The sequence below is a fragment of the Truncatella angustata genome (assembly GCF_020726525.1).
Source record: "Truncatella angustata strain MPI-SDFR-AT-0073 chromosome Unknown BKA67scaffold_12, whole genome shotgun sequence".
Classification (NCBI taxonomy): Eukaryota; Fungi; Ascomycota; class Sordariomycetes; order Amphisphaeriales; family Sporocadaceae; genus Truncatella; species Truncatella angustata.
This window is the reverse complement of record NW_025763392.1, coordinates 309,606-324,676: the sequence shown is the minus strand read 5'-3', so window position 1 is coordinate 324,676 and position 15,071 is coordinate 309,606. Positions and strand designations below refer to the sequence as shown.

Here is a 15,071-nt window from a genome sequence, read left to right as displayed (position 1 = left end):
GTCTGAAGCTACGTGACGACTTTGAGGAAGCCTTGAAATTGGGAAATGACGTTCTTCAGTCTTTTACAATTGTTTCAGTCAAAGAACTATCACTAGTTGCTTTCGAGAGCTATAAGCATCACTATATCGATCTGATATCTGCAAGATGATGGAACACCGTACGAATCATTAACATGGCCCCAACTTCTGGGTCTATATGCGCATCAAAGCGCATCTGTTCTCCGTCGAGGAAGAGCGGATCAAATGGATACAAGCAAAAGAAGAGGGAGGGAGGAATGGCCTCAAAATACTTGCGAGTTTTGTTCATCCATTGTGCACACCATCTGCGCGTTTTATAATTATACCGCTTGGTCTGATAGCTGAAGAATTGGATAAGCCAGTCAAGACCAGACTGTATGCAAGAGAAAATCTGGAATTGATTGAAAACATGAGCCGTCCACCGCAAGCTTCCCGTGTTGTTGAGATATTGCATGGCAATCAATCTATAGAAGATTGGCAAGTCGTCACCATCACTACTTCCGAGATCGTACTGACAAGATTCGGATTTAGATTTCATCTTTCCTACTTAAGTTAGAAATATCTGTCGGGTTTCGGTGTTAGCACTTCTACGAATACAGTTGTTGCCATTTGTCTGCTTGAACTAAAGCTAGCTTGGCGCTGATCACGGTTGTGATCTTCGAGTTCCGCCATCGGAGGACGGCCTCTGTAGACTACATATTTAATTTCTGACAACGCCTTATGAAACCCATAGAATAACAGTGACGGTGTTTCTATTACACGAGTCCTCGATTGATGTCATCAATTATTGTTCTCGAAGTATTTAAGGGGGCACAAGCTCCGCTTAGGGGACTCAGGCTCAAGCGGGTTCACACAAGCAGAATACATAAATTCTGGGTGGATAATGGGTCGAGTGGAAAACTTCAGGGTGGAGATGGACGAATCCTGCCACGGAGATGGGTAGTTGTTGTCTCAATTCAATGTTTATTCAATTAACATGACAAATGTGATTTTTAATCAAATTCCAAGCTCTCACCCCAGGATCCGAAGAATATCTCGGGAGGCGTACCTCTACAGTCGTCGTCAATCAACACCCACCACCAGTACGAAACACGACGCCCATTCACCATTGAATTTACCAATTCTACTTCTTGACTTGAAGCATCTGACCCATAATATAAGAACCTCCCAACCGGTGTGATTGATCAAGTCGTCTGGAAGATTTCTTTCCTTGTGCCGCTGATCAAACATGTTTTGAAGACATAAAAGCCCAATAATAGCTTTGAATAGCTGAGAATGAACGAATCTGAAGTAGTAAATGAGACCAGCCGCTACTTGTCTTCCTTTTAAGCTGCTGATATATCCTTTTTATTCCTTTACAAAGACTGCGTACACAGTAATGCCGCTTCTTGTGACCTCGGAACTGGTCTTTCTGACCCACCATCTAGGTGACTTAAACCGGTATTGTGTTTTGCCATCATTGCCAAACAAAATCATCCACAAACAGTATCGATTGCAAAGGAGTATCTATTGATTTGAAGAATACGCCTCATATTTGTTTGCAGTGGTTAAGAAGACAAGCCTTTTATCAGAGGCTCACACACTCAGAGGTGGGTCGGTTGAGACTTCTGTATAACGCTTTACTGTGGCCATCAGTATAAGTATAAAGGTGTAGAACAAGTGCTCATCTCAAAAGCTGATCGAAATTAGCGCATGTAATTAATACTATTAAAAGCGGAGCTATAATGCTCAAATGCTGCTAACAATTCTGGAAGACTAGAACACATACTTGAATGCTTCTAGAAAGATCTTCTTATCACGTTATCCAAAGTACTTGTCAACATATCCTGGAGTGGAAAAACTGGCTCATGACACGAACCACTGAGGCAGGGCCATTAGAAGTAGTAACAACGTAATCTAAGTGGAAAAGATCAACACCAGACAATCTAACATTTCAACTGCAAGAAGACCAACAAATGTCAAAAAGCACTCTCATTCAAGCCGGTGGACATTCAAATATGTGTGAAATGCTTTCCTATGGTCCAACAATGACCAGGACCTCGATACTTTGAAGTGGTTCTCAATAAAAGCCTGTGGCTGTCACCACGAGAAGTCAGGTCTCGAAGAACATCTTCTTCGACGCCTCTTGTAGACGCTCCGCACCGGTAGCTCACGTGTGTAGTCACACACTCGACTTCCATCATATTTGCAATTCAGCGTTATAAGAGGGCGAAGAATCAAATACTTCCTAGTCCTCAAACCACCAAACGCCGTGAGATAGCTAGGGTGCATCATGAGTAGGCGCCTTTCCCATAATGAATCTCCGGTATATAGTTACTCTGCGCCATGGCTACGACATTGGGGTGGCTCGTGTCCAAATACACCTAGAAACACAGACACGGAGGATATATTGCCAACAAGGAAAAGAAGAAAGAGATAAAGGCAGTGCTAGCAAACATTACCTATGTTAAAGTAACCGAATTAAAAGGTCACAGTAAGAATTGCTAGGTGGAAAGAGTTAATCTAATATAAGTTCAATTCGATCAGAAAATATCACGTGATTAGTAAAGCACTAGTGGTTTAGTGGTAAAATCCATCGTTGCCATCGATGGGCCCCGCGTTCGATTCGCGGCTAGTGCAAAATTGTCAAGAAGTTTGTTTAGTTCGCCTGTTAGCTGGAACTTCATTTTTAATTTTTGAATCACTTATAGTTCGTCTTATTTCTTAGGAAGCAGTCGTCGAAAGTGACGAGCCACCCCATTTATGTATAATCTTGGTGCACAGCTACAGGAGCGATAACTGGCTTTGTTAGGATTGTGCTATTATGTAAAGAATGGACGATAGGTATCACTGTTTGCTGATACTTTGAAATAGGGCCCAGTTAGATCGATGCAACTCGAACGTGCGGCAACATGATGAACTCGGAAAGAATAAGTAGCTGTTGCATCCGTAGCCATAGGGATTTTTGTAAATATGAAAGCCATATAATTGAGCCTAGCCAGTAATCTAACCTAAGTTCCCTGCTAAATAACGGATGAAAGCGAATTCTGGTATACCTGTCGTGTCCTAACAAAACTGCATCGATGAAGTAAGCATTCATAATAGCAAACATAGCCCAGGAAGAGTGCAGTGTTGGCAGTATCGACCAGCATATTAGATTCCCGTCCTCACGTCGGGAAACTTTTTAGGGTGTGGAGCACCACAGCCAAGTCTGTTCTCAGTGAATCTGTCAGAAGCCATTCTTTATCACCGTATAGCGATCTCCACTTTCATGCACTCGCCTATATCTCCTCTCAAAGCCCAGAGTAGGCTTTTGTAGTGGGGCTGCAGGATACTTTCGGCGGCAGATGACCAATAATGTTGGACGCAATTCGGGCCCGCGGAGTGCCATTTCCACAGACCCGCCTATTTGCAACCTCCAATTTATTGCGCTAACGGGTTTAGTTAGTATTGGCAAAGTTTATAGTGGAGATTTCCTTTGCCAAATATGCAAAGGAGAGCGTGCGTCCGGATATTAACTTGTTGCCATGACATAAACTCCGTACTGTGCATATTTCAGGGACCAAAGTTAAGTAAATATACTGACTTGACGTCATGGTCTCTAGTACTTAGACTCAACAGAGTTGGTTTATGGTTGAAAGCCTTGCAGGTGGTGCATGGCGATTGATAACAGTCGAGGATAGACGCCGCCAAGCCGTCCACCACGAGTCATTGGGTCTGTTTAAGTAAGACTATAAGATACGTACAATAAAACCTGTTCTTCCACCATCGACAGAATTACCATTTTTATCACAGTCAGTTCAATATACCAGCAACGCCTTTTCCAAACAATTTATAACAATATGAAGCTATATGATGCGCAAGCACCGAACCCTATGGTGGTGAGAATATTTGCCCTCGAACGTGGTGGCCTTTAGTTCGACGTTCAACAAGTCGACATCATGTCTCTCGAGAACAGGAGGCTCGCCTATCGCCGGGATGTCAATCCTCGCGGTGAACTGCCCGCTTTGCGCATATCAGACAGTTTTGTCCTGACCGAGATCACGGCCATCTGCGAGTATCTCGACGAGATCGCCAAGGGTGGAAAGAGCCTCTTTGGGGAGACCCCGGAGGAAAAGGCCGAGACGCGCATGTGGCTGCGACGAATGGATCTGGAGATTGCTCAGCCCGTGATCTCATGGTACCGCAACGACCCGGCGACTATCGACTTTTACAAGGGCAACCGCATTCCCACCCCATCCGCGCAAACCAACGAGAAAGTCATCATTAATCAGTTCCTGAACCTCCTGGATGATGAGTTAGAGGGAAGAACATGGCTTTGCGGCGGTCGCTTCTCTGCAGCCGATATCCACTTTTACGGATTGTTGAAGATGATGATCATGGGCCCTGCTTCTTGGGTGCTTTCACCTGGTCGCAAGAATGTAGAAGATTATTTCGCAAGGATGGATAGTCGCAAGGCTAGCAAGGACGCTCTTACGCCATTTGGCGCCACTGTTTCGGTGTAAGCGCTTTGGCATAACAACTGCTATATATATATCGAGCTGCATAACATCTGTTGTGCATGTATACTCAATGCATGAATATAGCCACAGAAGTGTATCAAAAATGAATGATACATGTATCTTGCAAGCAGCTATAAACCATTGACCTATTGATGATATACAACATCAACGTGTTTGGGATGTAGGAAAGCAGTCGTTCTTGTTTCAATGTTATATGCTCACTGGGCATGGCTGGCTATATGATCAAGTGTGGGACGCAAAACTTCAAGAAGTTCACCATTAACTTCGAATATCTTCCACAGCAATGTCTCTCTAAAGTTTCTGGCGTTAATATATGATTTGAGTAAAACGCGAGCAGCACGATATCGGATAAGAGGGGCAATCACAGTCAGATTGGAGGAGATTAGAGCTGGTGAAAACCTTTTGTGAATCTTGGTGGAGTTACCTTGTCAGGCTTACTTAAGCAATAAATACCATATCAGTTCTTCACCTCTATAAAATACCGGCAGTATGTGACCCGTTAATCACCATCAGAACTACTGTCGGAAATGCTCTTAGAAGACTCGGATGGCGAAATACTTAGAACTCGTGCCGAGGCAGGGCTCGAGACTGCACTTGACCCCGAGTCCATTATGAGCTTATAATTCCATAGCTCTCGTCGCTTCTTGAGCTTCTCCTTCTCTTCGGAACTCAATACACTCGGAACAATATTGTGCTCCCACACCAGCGCAGCTCGGAGAGATGTATTCGGGTTGCAGCCCCAGTGATCCCTCCAACTCGATTCACAGCCGCACAGGGTGATGGATGCGAGGTTGTGGTAAATAGCATCGACACTCATGTGATGTTCGTAAACGTTGTCAAGCTCGTGGTGAGTCCATCCCACGCGTCGAAGCCACTTGACGAGTGAGCCAAGAAGCTTGTCCTCGCAGAGTTCCCGGGACTTCCGGCTGTGGCCAACCATGCAATGGAACTCATCCTTGGTGCGTGAGATTGGGAATCGGGAGAGCTCGTCGTAAATTCTGCGGTAGGGAAACAGCATTTTCTCGATAACCTGAAGACGAACAACGGGTATCGCAGCTACGAGTTGTCAGTCTTCGAAGGGATTGCACAACAACTGAATGGATGACTCACCCTCCAGATCAACCTCGTAGAGATGTTTATCTTTTGCGAATGGCTGATTGTTGTAGTTGACTAGATCACCTTGTTCGTTCAGTTTGTAGGTCTTGATGATTCCAGTTGTCGCCGTATCGATGATGTCTTGTCTGCCGAAAGCCCAAGCGACCCACAGAATGGCTGGTCTGTTGCAGAGGTCGACGTCTAGTTCGACGTTGATCTGGTAGTCCTTATCGTTCCAGGCTGTCAAGTGGCGGACACCATTGACAGCAACAAGGCAGCTTAGGTAGCTGTTCCACTTTGTCATCATGGGCTTGACTACCTTGAATAAGTCATAGTAGTCAATGAGAGTAGTGAGTTCGTACAAGAAGGTAACATCAGGTTGCTCGGGCTCGTAGTCATAGTCATAGTGAAGCCAGGCTAGAACCTGTTCCATGGCACCGACGTTGTCCTCCTCAAGCTTGACAACCCGTTCACTGCCGTTGCTAGGCTTGGAATCCACCCACTTCACACCGGTGCTGCCATAAAGCATGCGCTTCCAGACACGTGAAGCTTGGGATAATGCAAGGGAAGAAACTTGGAAGGAAGTCTTGGCGGTGCCCGTTCCCACGTGCAGCTCGAGATCACCGTCCTCATGAAAGGATCTGTGGTGCGATGGAACCTCGGTGACAGCCGCGCCTATAGCTGCGGCTGTGCTGTGCTTGTCGATGTAAATTTTCGGCGACTAGATGTGACAAGCAGTTAAGGGTGGTAATTAAACGTTACAAGGCAGGGCTGTGAAAAACTATGTTCACGATTTCTATGTTGGGATGGAGAGCTTGCTGGTGCTGAGCCACAGCAAAACACCGAAATTCACTTGTCGTTTGTAGTACTGCTGCCGGGCAACAAAAAGAGCGACGCGGCAATTGCTCAAACCATCAATCATCAATGATCCAGTGTTATTCTGTTTCCTATTTAAGCCGACTTCGACAAACACTTTCTCAATTAGCAACCAGGAAAGATCATGTGCTATCCTCATCCTATAATCAATTAGAATTAGCCTGTGTTTCCATTTCTAAATATGAGCAGGTGCTTATGTGTGATTACTATAAGCAAGGGTTGCCAGAGCAATTTCGAAGGTAACAGGCGGCAATGGAGATATGTTGGGGAGACCAATTCATCGACACCAAGGTCAGGAAGTTGCATATAAGCTCATAATTTACCAGCATATTTACTAGCTTAATGGTCTCAGCTCATAGCATCAGCATTTTGCTTGAATTAGCAACCTGTCTTCTACCATATCTCAGACTTCTTCGTAGTTTAGTGAATGCATATTACAAAGTGGCGGCCTTCACGAATTGTCCTACCCACCATTTCGACGTTTATATCGAAACATTGTTGATAGGTAAAGGCTAGATAAAGGCACCTGAAGATAAGATCGTTATTCAATGAAATGTCATGAATAATGCAAATAATTGCAAGCCGACTGCCTTCCTGTTGGGCACTCACTTGATTACTCTCCGATACGTATTGTCGTGTGTCAATTTATTTATTAGCAGATACCATATGGGTGAAAGCACACAAGAGCAGAAGGACTTTTCGATTGACAGATGAAAGTCAAAGGTAACCTATGACATGTTAACAAAGTATAGGGACCCATGAGTTATCATTGGCAGTTTTAGAAAGGTGGGCGACCCATCGACAAGCCATCAAGTCACCATTTCTGCATATCTCTGCATGCGAATCCGTGAAATGGTGGCATGAAAAATTAGAGTTGCCATAGAAACAAAGCTTCTTGATTGCTGTACAATGTACTGCGTGTTACAACTGACTAGCATTTTAAAGAACAAAAGATGTAGTGAATATCTCCTCGAAATCTTGGATATGTCTGCTGAATCTTGTTGTTGTACATGCCGGGAACTCCCACATTATAACATGATAGTGTTTCACAAAGAGGTCAGTATTGTGCTAGTTACAAATTGACCGAGGACAACCAGAAAAAGTAACTTGGTCGGAAGAGTGGTGAATAACTATCAAAGGGGAGGGGGGTCCCCCAATCCCGCTAGAGACTAAAAGATACTCTAACCTAGTGACTACACCCACTCCTCCCGTGTTATCTGAGGGGTCCAAGAGCCTGGGTAGCTCGTTGTCAGGCGGATCCTCCAGTTGCTCTGAACGAAATCAGTATCTGCAAACGGCCACGTCTGCCGAAGGAAAACAAGACAATGCGATTCGGTGTCATTTTCTTTGGTTATCACTTACTATATTCCTCTGTGAAGCTTGCCTCAACCAGTATATAGCTCATGTTACTCTATGTGTGACCAGCAAAGACTCGGGCAGTTTGTGGCAAATCTTGAGTACGAAGATATAGCAGAACTAATAGAGAGAAATAGAGACTCTAATGCGTTTCCCTAATTGAATATTTTAGCAAGCCAGGTTCTTGTCTAAGAACTTGTAGGAAGGGTGGTGATTCGGGGTGCCGTCGTTGAGCCATGAGGCTTGACCAGGACGCTCAAATCAATCTTCGCCCGTTATAGCAGCGATGGGAAGAACTATCGTGCTATGTATGGCCAATAAGTGTAAACCTTTCTTCGGTTTGGCTGATTGTGAAAGATAACCAGACTAGATGCAATCGTACCTACCTATGTCTATATCATCGAAGGGGCTTTATTTATAATGTCGTAGGTTCGATATGAAATCCGCCGAATGGGTCAACTACACAATTTTTGCGGTATGAAAACGATGACGAGCTAACGGCTCAGCTCAGAACTTCCATCGGGACACCCAGAAGCGCTTGTCGTATGTTACAGCTCTCGGTATCGTGTTAATGTGGCCGACTGTTTGTTTCTAGTCTAGATTTGGTACCCCGAGAATCGACGAGCAAACTGCCTCATGTACTTTGCAGATCGAGAATCAGGAAATTTGTTCATTCATGACAAGTGCAGGAAAAGTCCAATCGAGCTTTTAATCAGGCGAGACATATTTCATGGTCGCACGGTAGGATTATGCCTATATAAGATAATCCTAGTCGGGCTTCTTTATGCTGACTTGGAACTTCTGCGCCCATTCGGTAAACTCGTCCTTGTCTCCGTCCCAGGGCTTCATGAGCATCTCGGACGCGGCAAAAGCGTCAAAGAAACACGTGTCCATGTTCTGGTCGATTGCATCTGGCTCCAACTCGTAGAAGGCGCAAGCCAGATCGTTGAAATGATCTGGCAACTGCTTCAGGATCGCCAGAACTTCGTCCAGCCTCTTTGCCACCGATGTTGGCTCGCTGCCTGGAAGCGGTGGAAGCGTCTTGAACCGTCGCTTCACCACTGCGGTGTAGAGCAGTGTTGTAAGCCGCAACCGCTTCAAACAGCTCTCTAGCCTTTGACCGATCTTGTCCTGGTCGTCGCGGGGTATGTGGCGGGTGTTCATCAGGTCGTCGACCATATCCTGATCGGTCAGATGTGTCGTGTCGAGCTGGCTGGACACGTATTCGACCTCATCGGCGTCGTCCTCTTCTTGCTCCTCGCCCTCCTCCTTCCACTCCTTCAGCTCATCCAGCACGTCCTGGAGCGTGTCGCGGTATTGCTGGACCTTCTTGACCAGAAGACCGGCGACTCCCAGCTTCCTGAGCAGTATTACGTCGTCGCACGCGGACCATATCACACCGGTCGCAGTGAGGCTCCCCTTGTCGCCCCTCGCGCCATCCTTCTTCTCGGCCGACAGGACCCTCCCGTCGAGCGGTATTATCTCGACGAGGCCCCGCAGCTCCTTCAGCACCCGATAGCACCTCCATGCCAGATCCTGTCGCACGACGGCGGTATAGCGATCGGCCGCGCAGACCTGCACCGCGGATGCGATGCCGGGGACGGGCCCAGCAACGAGCTCCTGCAGAACTTTGGCGATGGCGGAGGGTGTGTAGGGTTCGTTGATGATCAGGAGGGAAAGCTTGGTGCTGTGGGCGCGGATCAGACTGGCAGAATCGTGAGCGAGCGAGAAGGCATCGACGGATGGTGGCGGGGCAGTCGACGGCGATGGCGGGGCGGCCGCGTCTGCTTTTCCGAGGGCGCTCTGGTGGACGACTTCCTCGAGCTGCTTGATGAGGGTCGCCGATGTCCGGACAAGCGTTCTGAGGCCATCCAGAGTGCCCGCGGCGGCCTGTGGGCTTGGCATGTTGAGTGAGATGTGGCGATCGCTGGTTGTTTTCTCAGAGTCAGAGGCAGAGGGAGAGGCAGAGGCGGGCCGTGAAGTCACTAACCGCAGTAACCAGCCAAGGAAAAAAAGAAATTTATTTTGGGAGCTGCAGGGCCGCCTCTGCCCCGCGCATCGTCCGCTGAACCTCGAACCACAGCGCTGGGCCGATTTCAGGCATGCACACACAGCTGTCCGCCAGGTGCAATGCGTTCTCCCCATGTACGCACACACGACCACCACGACAACAGCGTGTTAATCACACACGTCTTCCTGTGCAAACCGAGGTTTTATATAGAAGCAAGTCAGCATCCCCGCCGATTCGTCCCGATTTAATATACCCGATGGAAGATTGCGCTCTACGCAATTGGTCTCGTTGGTACTACCTCAGCCCCGGTACATACTGAGATAGCGTTCATATCGCACTGAGAAACGGTCACTGGCCCAAGGTCGCACAACACTGCAAGCTGCCTTTGCACGATGCAGTACGTACAATATCGTATGAGTAGTGCCTCAAAGAAGCGGTATGCGCATTCGGACCACCTAAAGCCCCAAATCCAGTTCCATTTATGGAAAGCCAAGCAGAACGGTGGTGGACCGCGGAAGGAAACCTTCAAGCAGTTAACCTAGTATCTAAACAATCACTGGTATAAATAAACTATAGGCACGCTATAGACAGCGGCAGGCGTCTGGTTAGTGCGACTTCTATAAAGGGAAACCTACCATTAGTGGGGTTAGTTTAGCGCAGATCACTTCTTATCAAGATACCATATATGAACTGTGGTATCCTAGTCACGCCATGTATCCAGTTCCGAAAGGCGTTCAATGCTCAAAGGTGCAGTCCGACCCCCACATATAGCGCAGACCTCACATCTGTGTTACTCTCGATGCCGATTCGCCATGGCCAATGCGACTTGCTTCTGTGACGAACCCACCGGTTCAGGGTTAGCTCGAGTGAGTTGTACAATCCACCCTCGACATCTTGGCTGCACGTAGCGGCGGGACGAAGATGTAAGCGCATGGCTTGTATCTCGGATGAAATGATGCCCCAACGCTTGCATCGGTTACGGTAGCCTTATCAGGTCGCGAGCCCACGCTGCTAATTACCATATACTCAAGCAGGTCAATGCCGTCTCATCGATCAGTCAAGTCCGTTTGCGACGAGTTCCTTCACGCCAGTAAGACAGAAACTTTTTAAACCACGAAGCAACCAAGTCTTGCCATTATGATCATGAATCAATGTCATGACTGTTGCCCACGCCGTTGGCCTTGCCATTTATTCTACGTCGAGCTCATATGGCGATAGCCGAAGTCCTACATGATACGCAACGAGAGTCGACTCAAGCGACTCGCTCCAGAACGAAAGTCAGCCTCCTCGTCTTATCGTCAAGATCCCACCTTCTCTTGCCGTCACCAACACCCAGCCCTTGATCCAGATCCGCCTTGACTCGAAACTTTGCGCCTGTCGCCCCTTCAACTTCCCGGATGAGCTGCTTGAAGGTGGTATCGCTGTGCTTGAAGCTGATAACACCTTCGTGGGCCGGGCTGGCCTTTCCCTCGGCATGACCGACTGCCTGGCCGACGATCAGGGCACCCGGCTCCGGCTTCAAGATCTCAACACAGCGACTGAGGGTAATCAGCTGGTCCTCGCGGCTGAACACATGCAACACCATGCCCAGGTGTATGACATCGATGCTGGCCTTCAATCTGTTCAGCTGGGTTTCCGGGTCGTCGTCGAGCGAGTCCGCCTGAAAGAAATGCGCCCCGAGAGTTTCGCGGTCTTTAAACAGATCATAGCCAACATCTACGAACGGCGCCTCGTACTCGGCGCCATATAGGTTCTCCGCCGGCACGCCGTCAACGACCAGTTTTCGAATGTCCTGGGCCAGGCAGCAGCCGAGATCTAGCAATTTGCCCCCCGCTTTTAATTTCTCGAGGATCCGCGGGTAGATGTCCAGACGCATCATGCTGAGGTCCAGGAAGCGGAACTGCCCGATGCATGGATAGGCATTGACCTCCCATGCCTGGTCGCGCTGTGCACATGATGGTGAGCTTGGCGCGACACCATCGAGACTTTTCAAGGGGGTTTCCCGGACCGCTTACAATTGCCAGTACATGCTCAACGATCTTCTCCGCGGGTATGCCGGAGTAGTTTTCGAGAAGGTCCCGAGCGGCTGGTTGTATCACAGGTTCCGTCTTGGCGAACCAACCAACGTTCTTGTTCTTGGATCCTACATGTCCCGTAGTCACACCAACCACGATCTCATGAGAAGCGACCGTCGGCGTCGAATTAGTGAAAAGACCAGCGGCGGTCATTTTCTCAGTGATTATCTACAATGACAATGTCCAGCGATGTAAGAAACTAGATTTGTTGGTAACCCTCTAGGGCAGATTTGACATTGAAGAACTGGGGGCGACGTGTTGGTGGGTAGAACGAAATTTAGCTGGGAAATTCATGAGTATCAGTGGTCGCATAGCAAGGGTCCATCAAGTAGGGTGCAGATTTCCCTCATTCCAGGGTCCATACTTGGTACATATGTCCATGTGCTATACAAGCTAATGCAAAGTCGTTAGGAAGTGGTGCAAGGATACCCTTGACCATGCATATTGAAATCGTCACAAATACTCAGGCCCTCGGGATATTTAGAGCCGGGGTTTACCATGTTATGTGTCGTTTTCAGTCTCCTGTAGTTTTCGTTCGAAAACGGGGTGGTGACTTGGAATATGCTTTTGAAATGCATCTGGGCATTATCTATACTGTAGTAGTAGTAGTAGTAGTAGTAATCAGACGGACCAAGACCTCCAGTACTTCAATAGATCTGAACAATTAACTTTTTACCTCCACTATCATCCCGTCATTGTCAGGTTCTCTGGCTTCTTCGATATGACTTTCACGCCCTCCTCGGACGCGGCAGTATGGAAAGGTGAGGTTTCACGAAGGGCGTGTCCCTTCCACATGATTATAACTAAAAAGCCAAACGATCCAGCACATAAAAATGCCATAAGCCCATAAACCCAACCGATACCCATCGCAGAAATCCACGGGTTGATGTAAAAGTTGATTGTGAGACCAAAGAACAAGCGCATTGAACTCAGCGGGATGATGGCCTCGACCGTGGACTTGCGGAATGATTCGGAAACATAATTCATCGTCACTGGAATTCCTTGAAATGCACCAAAAGTGACAAGGAAATTTCCAATAGCCATCACGACCCAATGCAGATGGTACTGCAACGAAGCACCAATGAGACCAAGACCGATAGGGGTGAGCATGAAGTTTGGAATCCAAAGGGCGTGAAGTCGAAACTCGGGTTTCCAGATACCGTTGTTGCGGGCGCATAGCCACATGGGAATTCGGTCCGATAAGAGGTGCCCATAGAGTTGACTGACAATGAGCGTCATCCAATGGACCGTAGTGACTTGTGGGCGTGTTAGCCCAGTAAAGGAAGCTGGCCTGGGGGCAACTTACATGCAGCGTTCTCGAGGACTGTAAAGCCATAGCCTCCAATCTTGGCGGGCTGCTGAAGCCACACGGGCGTAAGGGCGTTCAATGCTACCCAAAAGCCAAACGTGATTGCATCAAACCCAGCACAAAGCAGGAGCACGGGGGAAATAGCATGCTTAAACGGAACCACGAAGGCAGTAACCAATTCCTTTCCGCTTGGACGTTTAACAACTCTTGTTCCGAAAAAGAACGTCTGCAGCCTTCCTCGTAACCATGTGCCCTGGGCACGATGGTTTTGTGCGCCGGACGTACGGTCCCACGTTGTCTCCTCAACAAAGAGGAAGATCAGCACGAGCGCAAAAGCAGTACCGCCAATGGTCCACCAAAATTCGTTATACCAAGGATGGCTAACAGTGATGAAGCCAGAAAATGTCGGGCCGGCGGAAGCACCAATGTTCATGGCAATCCCGAGAAGATTAAAAGCGCGACCTCGCTGGTGGAGGAAGAACAAATCGACGACGTAGAGCGGGCCGAGAATGACCAAACTCTGTCCGAAGAAGCCCATGAAGAACTTGGCAGCCATAAAGCCGTTATAGTTGCTCGGACCTCGCATGTAGCAAGCCCAAATTTGCGTCACGAGAACAGCAGCAGTCGCCCAGAATATAACGGCGCCACGACCGATCTTCTTCGCCAGTGGCCACCATACCCAACAGCCTGCTGCGAGACCACCGGAGGTCGCTGAGTTCTGAAAGTTGAGACGTGTTAGCCAGAACATGCGGATTTTGAGAGGCGCAGCTCACAAAGTAGGTGATCTCGACCACTGCCTTATGGTAAAGAGTAGCTTGTTGGGCGATCTGGATCTGGCCGTTGAATGCGCTAGAATAGCTCATGAACAGTGCGAACCATAATGTGAAAGAAATGGTAAGCTTTCTTTTTAATGTCCAATTCAATGGATCTTGTGGATCTCCGGATGGTTTTGGGACAAGGAAAATTCCATTCTGAATTGGATCTCGTGGATTGCTTTCGCTCGACAACTCTGCGTCGTTCTTCTCTTGAGTCATTCGTGAAAGTTGCAACGTTGGTATAGGGCTGGGACCCCCGTTTGTTGGGCCCATCGTGCGCGCCTTTGACCACCTTATCTCAAAACTCAGTGAGAGATCGAGTACAGAAATTGCAGTAACATGCAGTCTGGAACGGAAGGTCAAACTTGGTCAATCGTTTGGGCAAATCGAAGAAACCAGCCAAAGGCAGCTTTTGGTGGCGTGTGTGTTGCAGAAACGAGCATGCAGCTCTGCGGGGGTTGTGCAGCAGAATGATTTAGAACTTTCATCCAAATTTCTTCCTGAACACCATCACGATTACCAGTTCAATTCTTTATGGGTTGTCAAAAGAAAGTATAGAATTTATATAACGAAAAGAACTTTTTCCATAAACTAGAAACATTGGTATAGGTTGAACGGTAGCGTACATGAGTTCTAAAGTTTCCTTCATGTCGCTATTGTACAACACGTTTCGAATCATCTTCCAACGCCTCCTAATTGACAGTCATGTATGTGGGAGGCACGCAGGGAACGTACCGTCCATCGCGGGGATGATATACGCAACGGGTCTGCACTAACCGGCTTAGTCATACCCTGGCACGGAATTTCAGGCAACTTCGCCGCTTGTCCTTTTTGCTAATGTGCATACATAGAGAAAAAGCGACCCCAGTAACACTTCTTATAATCCCTGTCATGTTTGGGGATATAGTCCAGGGGACGACCTGCCTTGTAAACTACCGGGAATCCAAAAATGCATCGAAGCCGTGCAATCTTTGCCGAATTTGAATCAAGAGATGCCAAGCTGCCAAGCTGGAG

The 15,071-nt window shown here is 47.8% G+C and overlaps 5 protein-coding genes and 1 non-coding gene across 6 annotated transcripts; 2 read left to right on the top strand and 4 right to left on the bottom strand.

Annotated features, from left to right (window-relative positions):
• Positions 1–2,566: 2,566 nt before the first annotated feature.
• Positions 2,567–2,637, top strand: BKA67DRAFT_t189. Its single transcript has one exon. It is a non-coding gene; the product is annotated as a tRNA-Gly (tRNA).
• Positions 2,638–3,839: 1,202 nt separating this feature from the next.
• BKA67DRAFT_595939 (glutathione S-transferase) lies at positions 3,840–4,502 on the top strand (the record flags this gene model as incomplete). The annotated part of the gene is made up of 2 exons (XM_046105238.1): positions 3,840–3,878; positions 3,915–4,502. 2 exons carry the CDS (start codon positions 3,840–3,842, stop codon positions 4,500–4,502), a joined length of 627 nt encoding a protein of 208 aa, XP_045951522.1.
• A 517-nt stretch (positions 4,503–5,019) lies between these two features.
• On the bottom strand, positions 5,020–6,820 carry BKA67DRAFT_541996 (uncharacterized protein; the record flags this gene model as incomplete). Its single annotated transcript, XM_046101026.1, has 3 exons — positions 5,020–5,576; positions 5,631–6,336; positions 6,815–6,820. The coding sequence occupies 3 exons, from the start codon at positions 6,818–6,820 to the stop codon at positions 5,020–5,022; spliced, it is 1,269 nt and encodes a 422-aa protein (XP_045951521.1).
• A 1,795-nt stretch (positions 6,821–8,615) lies between these two features.
• Positions 8,616–9,752, bottom strand: BKA67DRAFT_527583 (uncharacterized protein; the record flags this gene model as incomplete). Its single annotated transcript, XM_046098870.1, has 1 exon — positions 8,616–9,752. The coding sequence occupies one exon, from the start codon at positions 9,750–9,752 to the stop codon at positions 8,616–8,618; it is 1,137 nt and encodes a 378-aa protein (XP_045951520.1).
• Positions 9,753–11,007: 1,255 nt separating this feature from the next.
• On the bottom strand, positions 11,008–12,111 carry BKA67DRAFT_696761 (uncharacterized protein). The gene is made up of 2 exons (XM_046109357.1): positions 11,874–12,111; positions 11,008–11,803 (listed from the first exon to the last, which is right to left on the bottom strand). The coding sequence occupies exons 1-2, from the start codon at positions 12,084–12,086 to the stop codon at positions 11,111–11,113; spliced, it is 906 nt and encodes a 301-aa protein (XP_045951519.1). The 5' UTR covers positions 12,087–12,111; the 3' UTR covers positions 11,008–11,110.
• Positions 12,112–12,515: 404 nt separating this feature from the next.
• BKA67DRAFT_586713 (major facilitator superfamily domain-containing protein) lies at positions 12,516–14,738 on the bottom strand. Its single transcript, XM_046104271.1, has 3 exons — positions 14,016–14,738; positions 13,240–13,960; positions 12,516–13,189 (listed from the first exon to the last, which is right to left on the bottom strand). Exons 1-3 carry the CDS (start codon positions 14,328–14,330, stop codon positions 12,618–12,620), a joined length of 1,608 nt encoding a protein of 535 aa, XP_045951518.1. The 5' UTR covers positions 14,331–14,738; the 3' UTR covers positions 12,516–12,617.
• Between the last annotated feature and the right edge of the window lie 333 nt (positions 14,739–15,071).

What these genes read in the sequence shown, in the direction of transcription:
- BKA67DRAFT_696761 (XM_046109357.1), bottom strand. Translation starts at nt 12,086, where the DNA reads ATGACCGCCGCTGGTCTTTTCACTAATTCGACGCCGACGGTCGCTTCT. An exon ending in TTGAGCATGTACTGGCAATT is followed by an intron (nt 11,804 to 11,873) that starts GTAAGCGGTCCG and finishes TCATGTGCACAG; the next exon opens with CGCGACCAGGCATGGGAGGT.
- BKA67DRAFT_586713 (XM_046104271.1), bottom strand. Translation starts at nt 14,330, where the DNA reads ATGGGCCCAACAAACGGGGGTCCCAGCCCTATACCAACGTTGCAACTT. An exon ending in TGGTCGAGATCACCTACTTT is followed by an intron (nt 13,961 to 14,015) that starts GTGAGCTGCGCC and finishes CTCAACTTTCAG; the next exon opens with AACTCAGCGACCTCCGGTGG. An exon ending in AGTCCTCGAGAACGCTGCAT is followed by an intron (nt 13,190 to 13,239) that starts GTAAGTTGCCCC and finishes CACGCCCACAAG; the next exon opens with TCACTACGGTCCATTGGATG.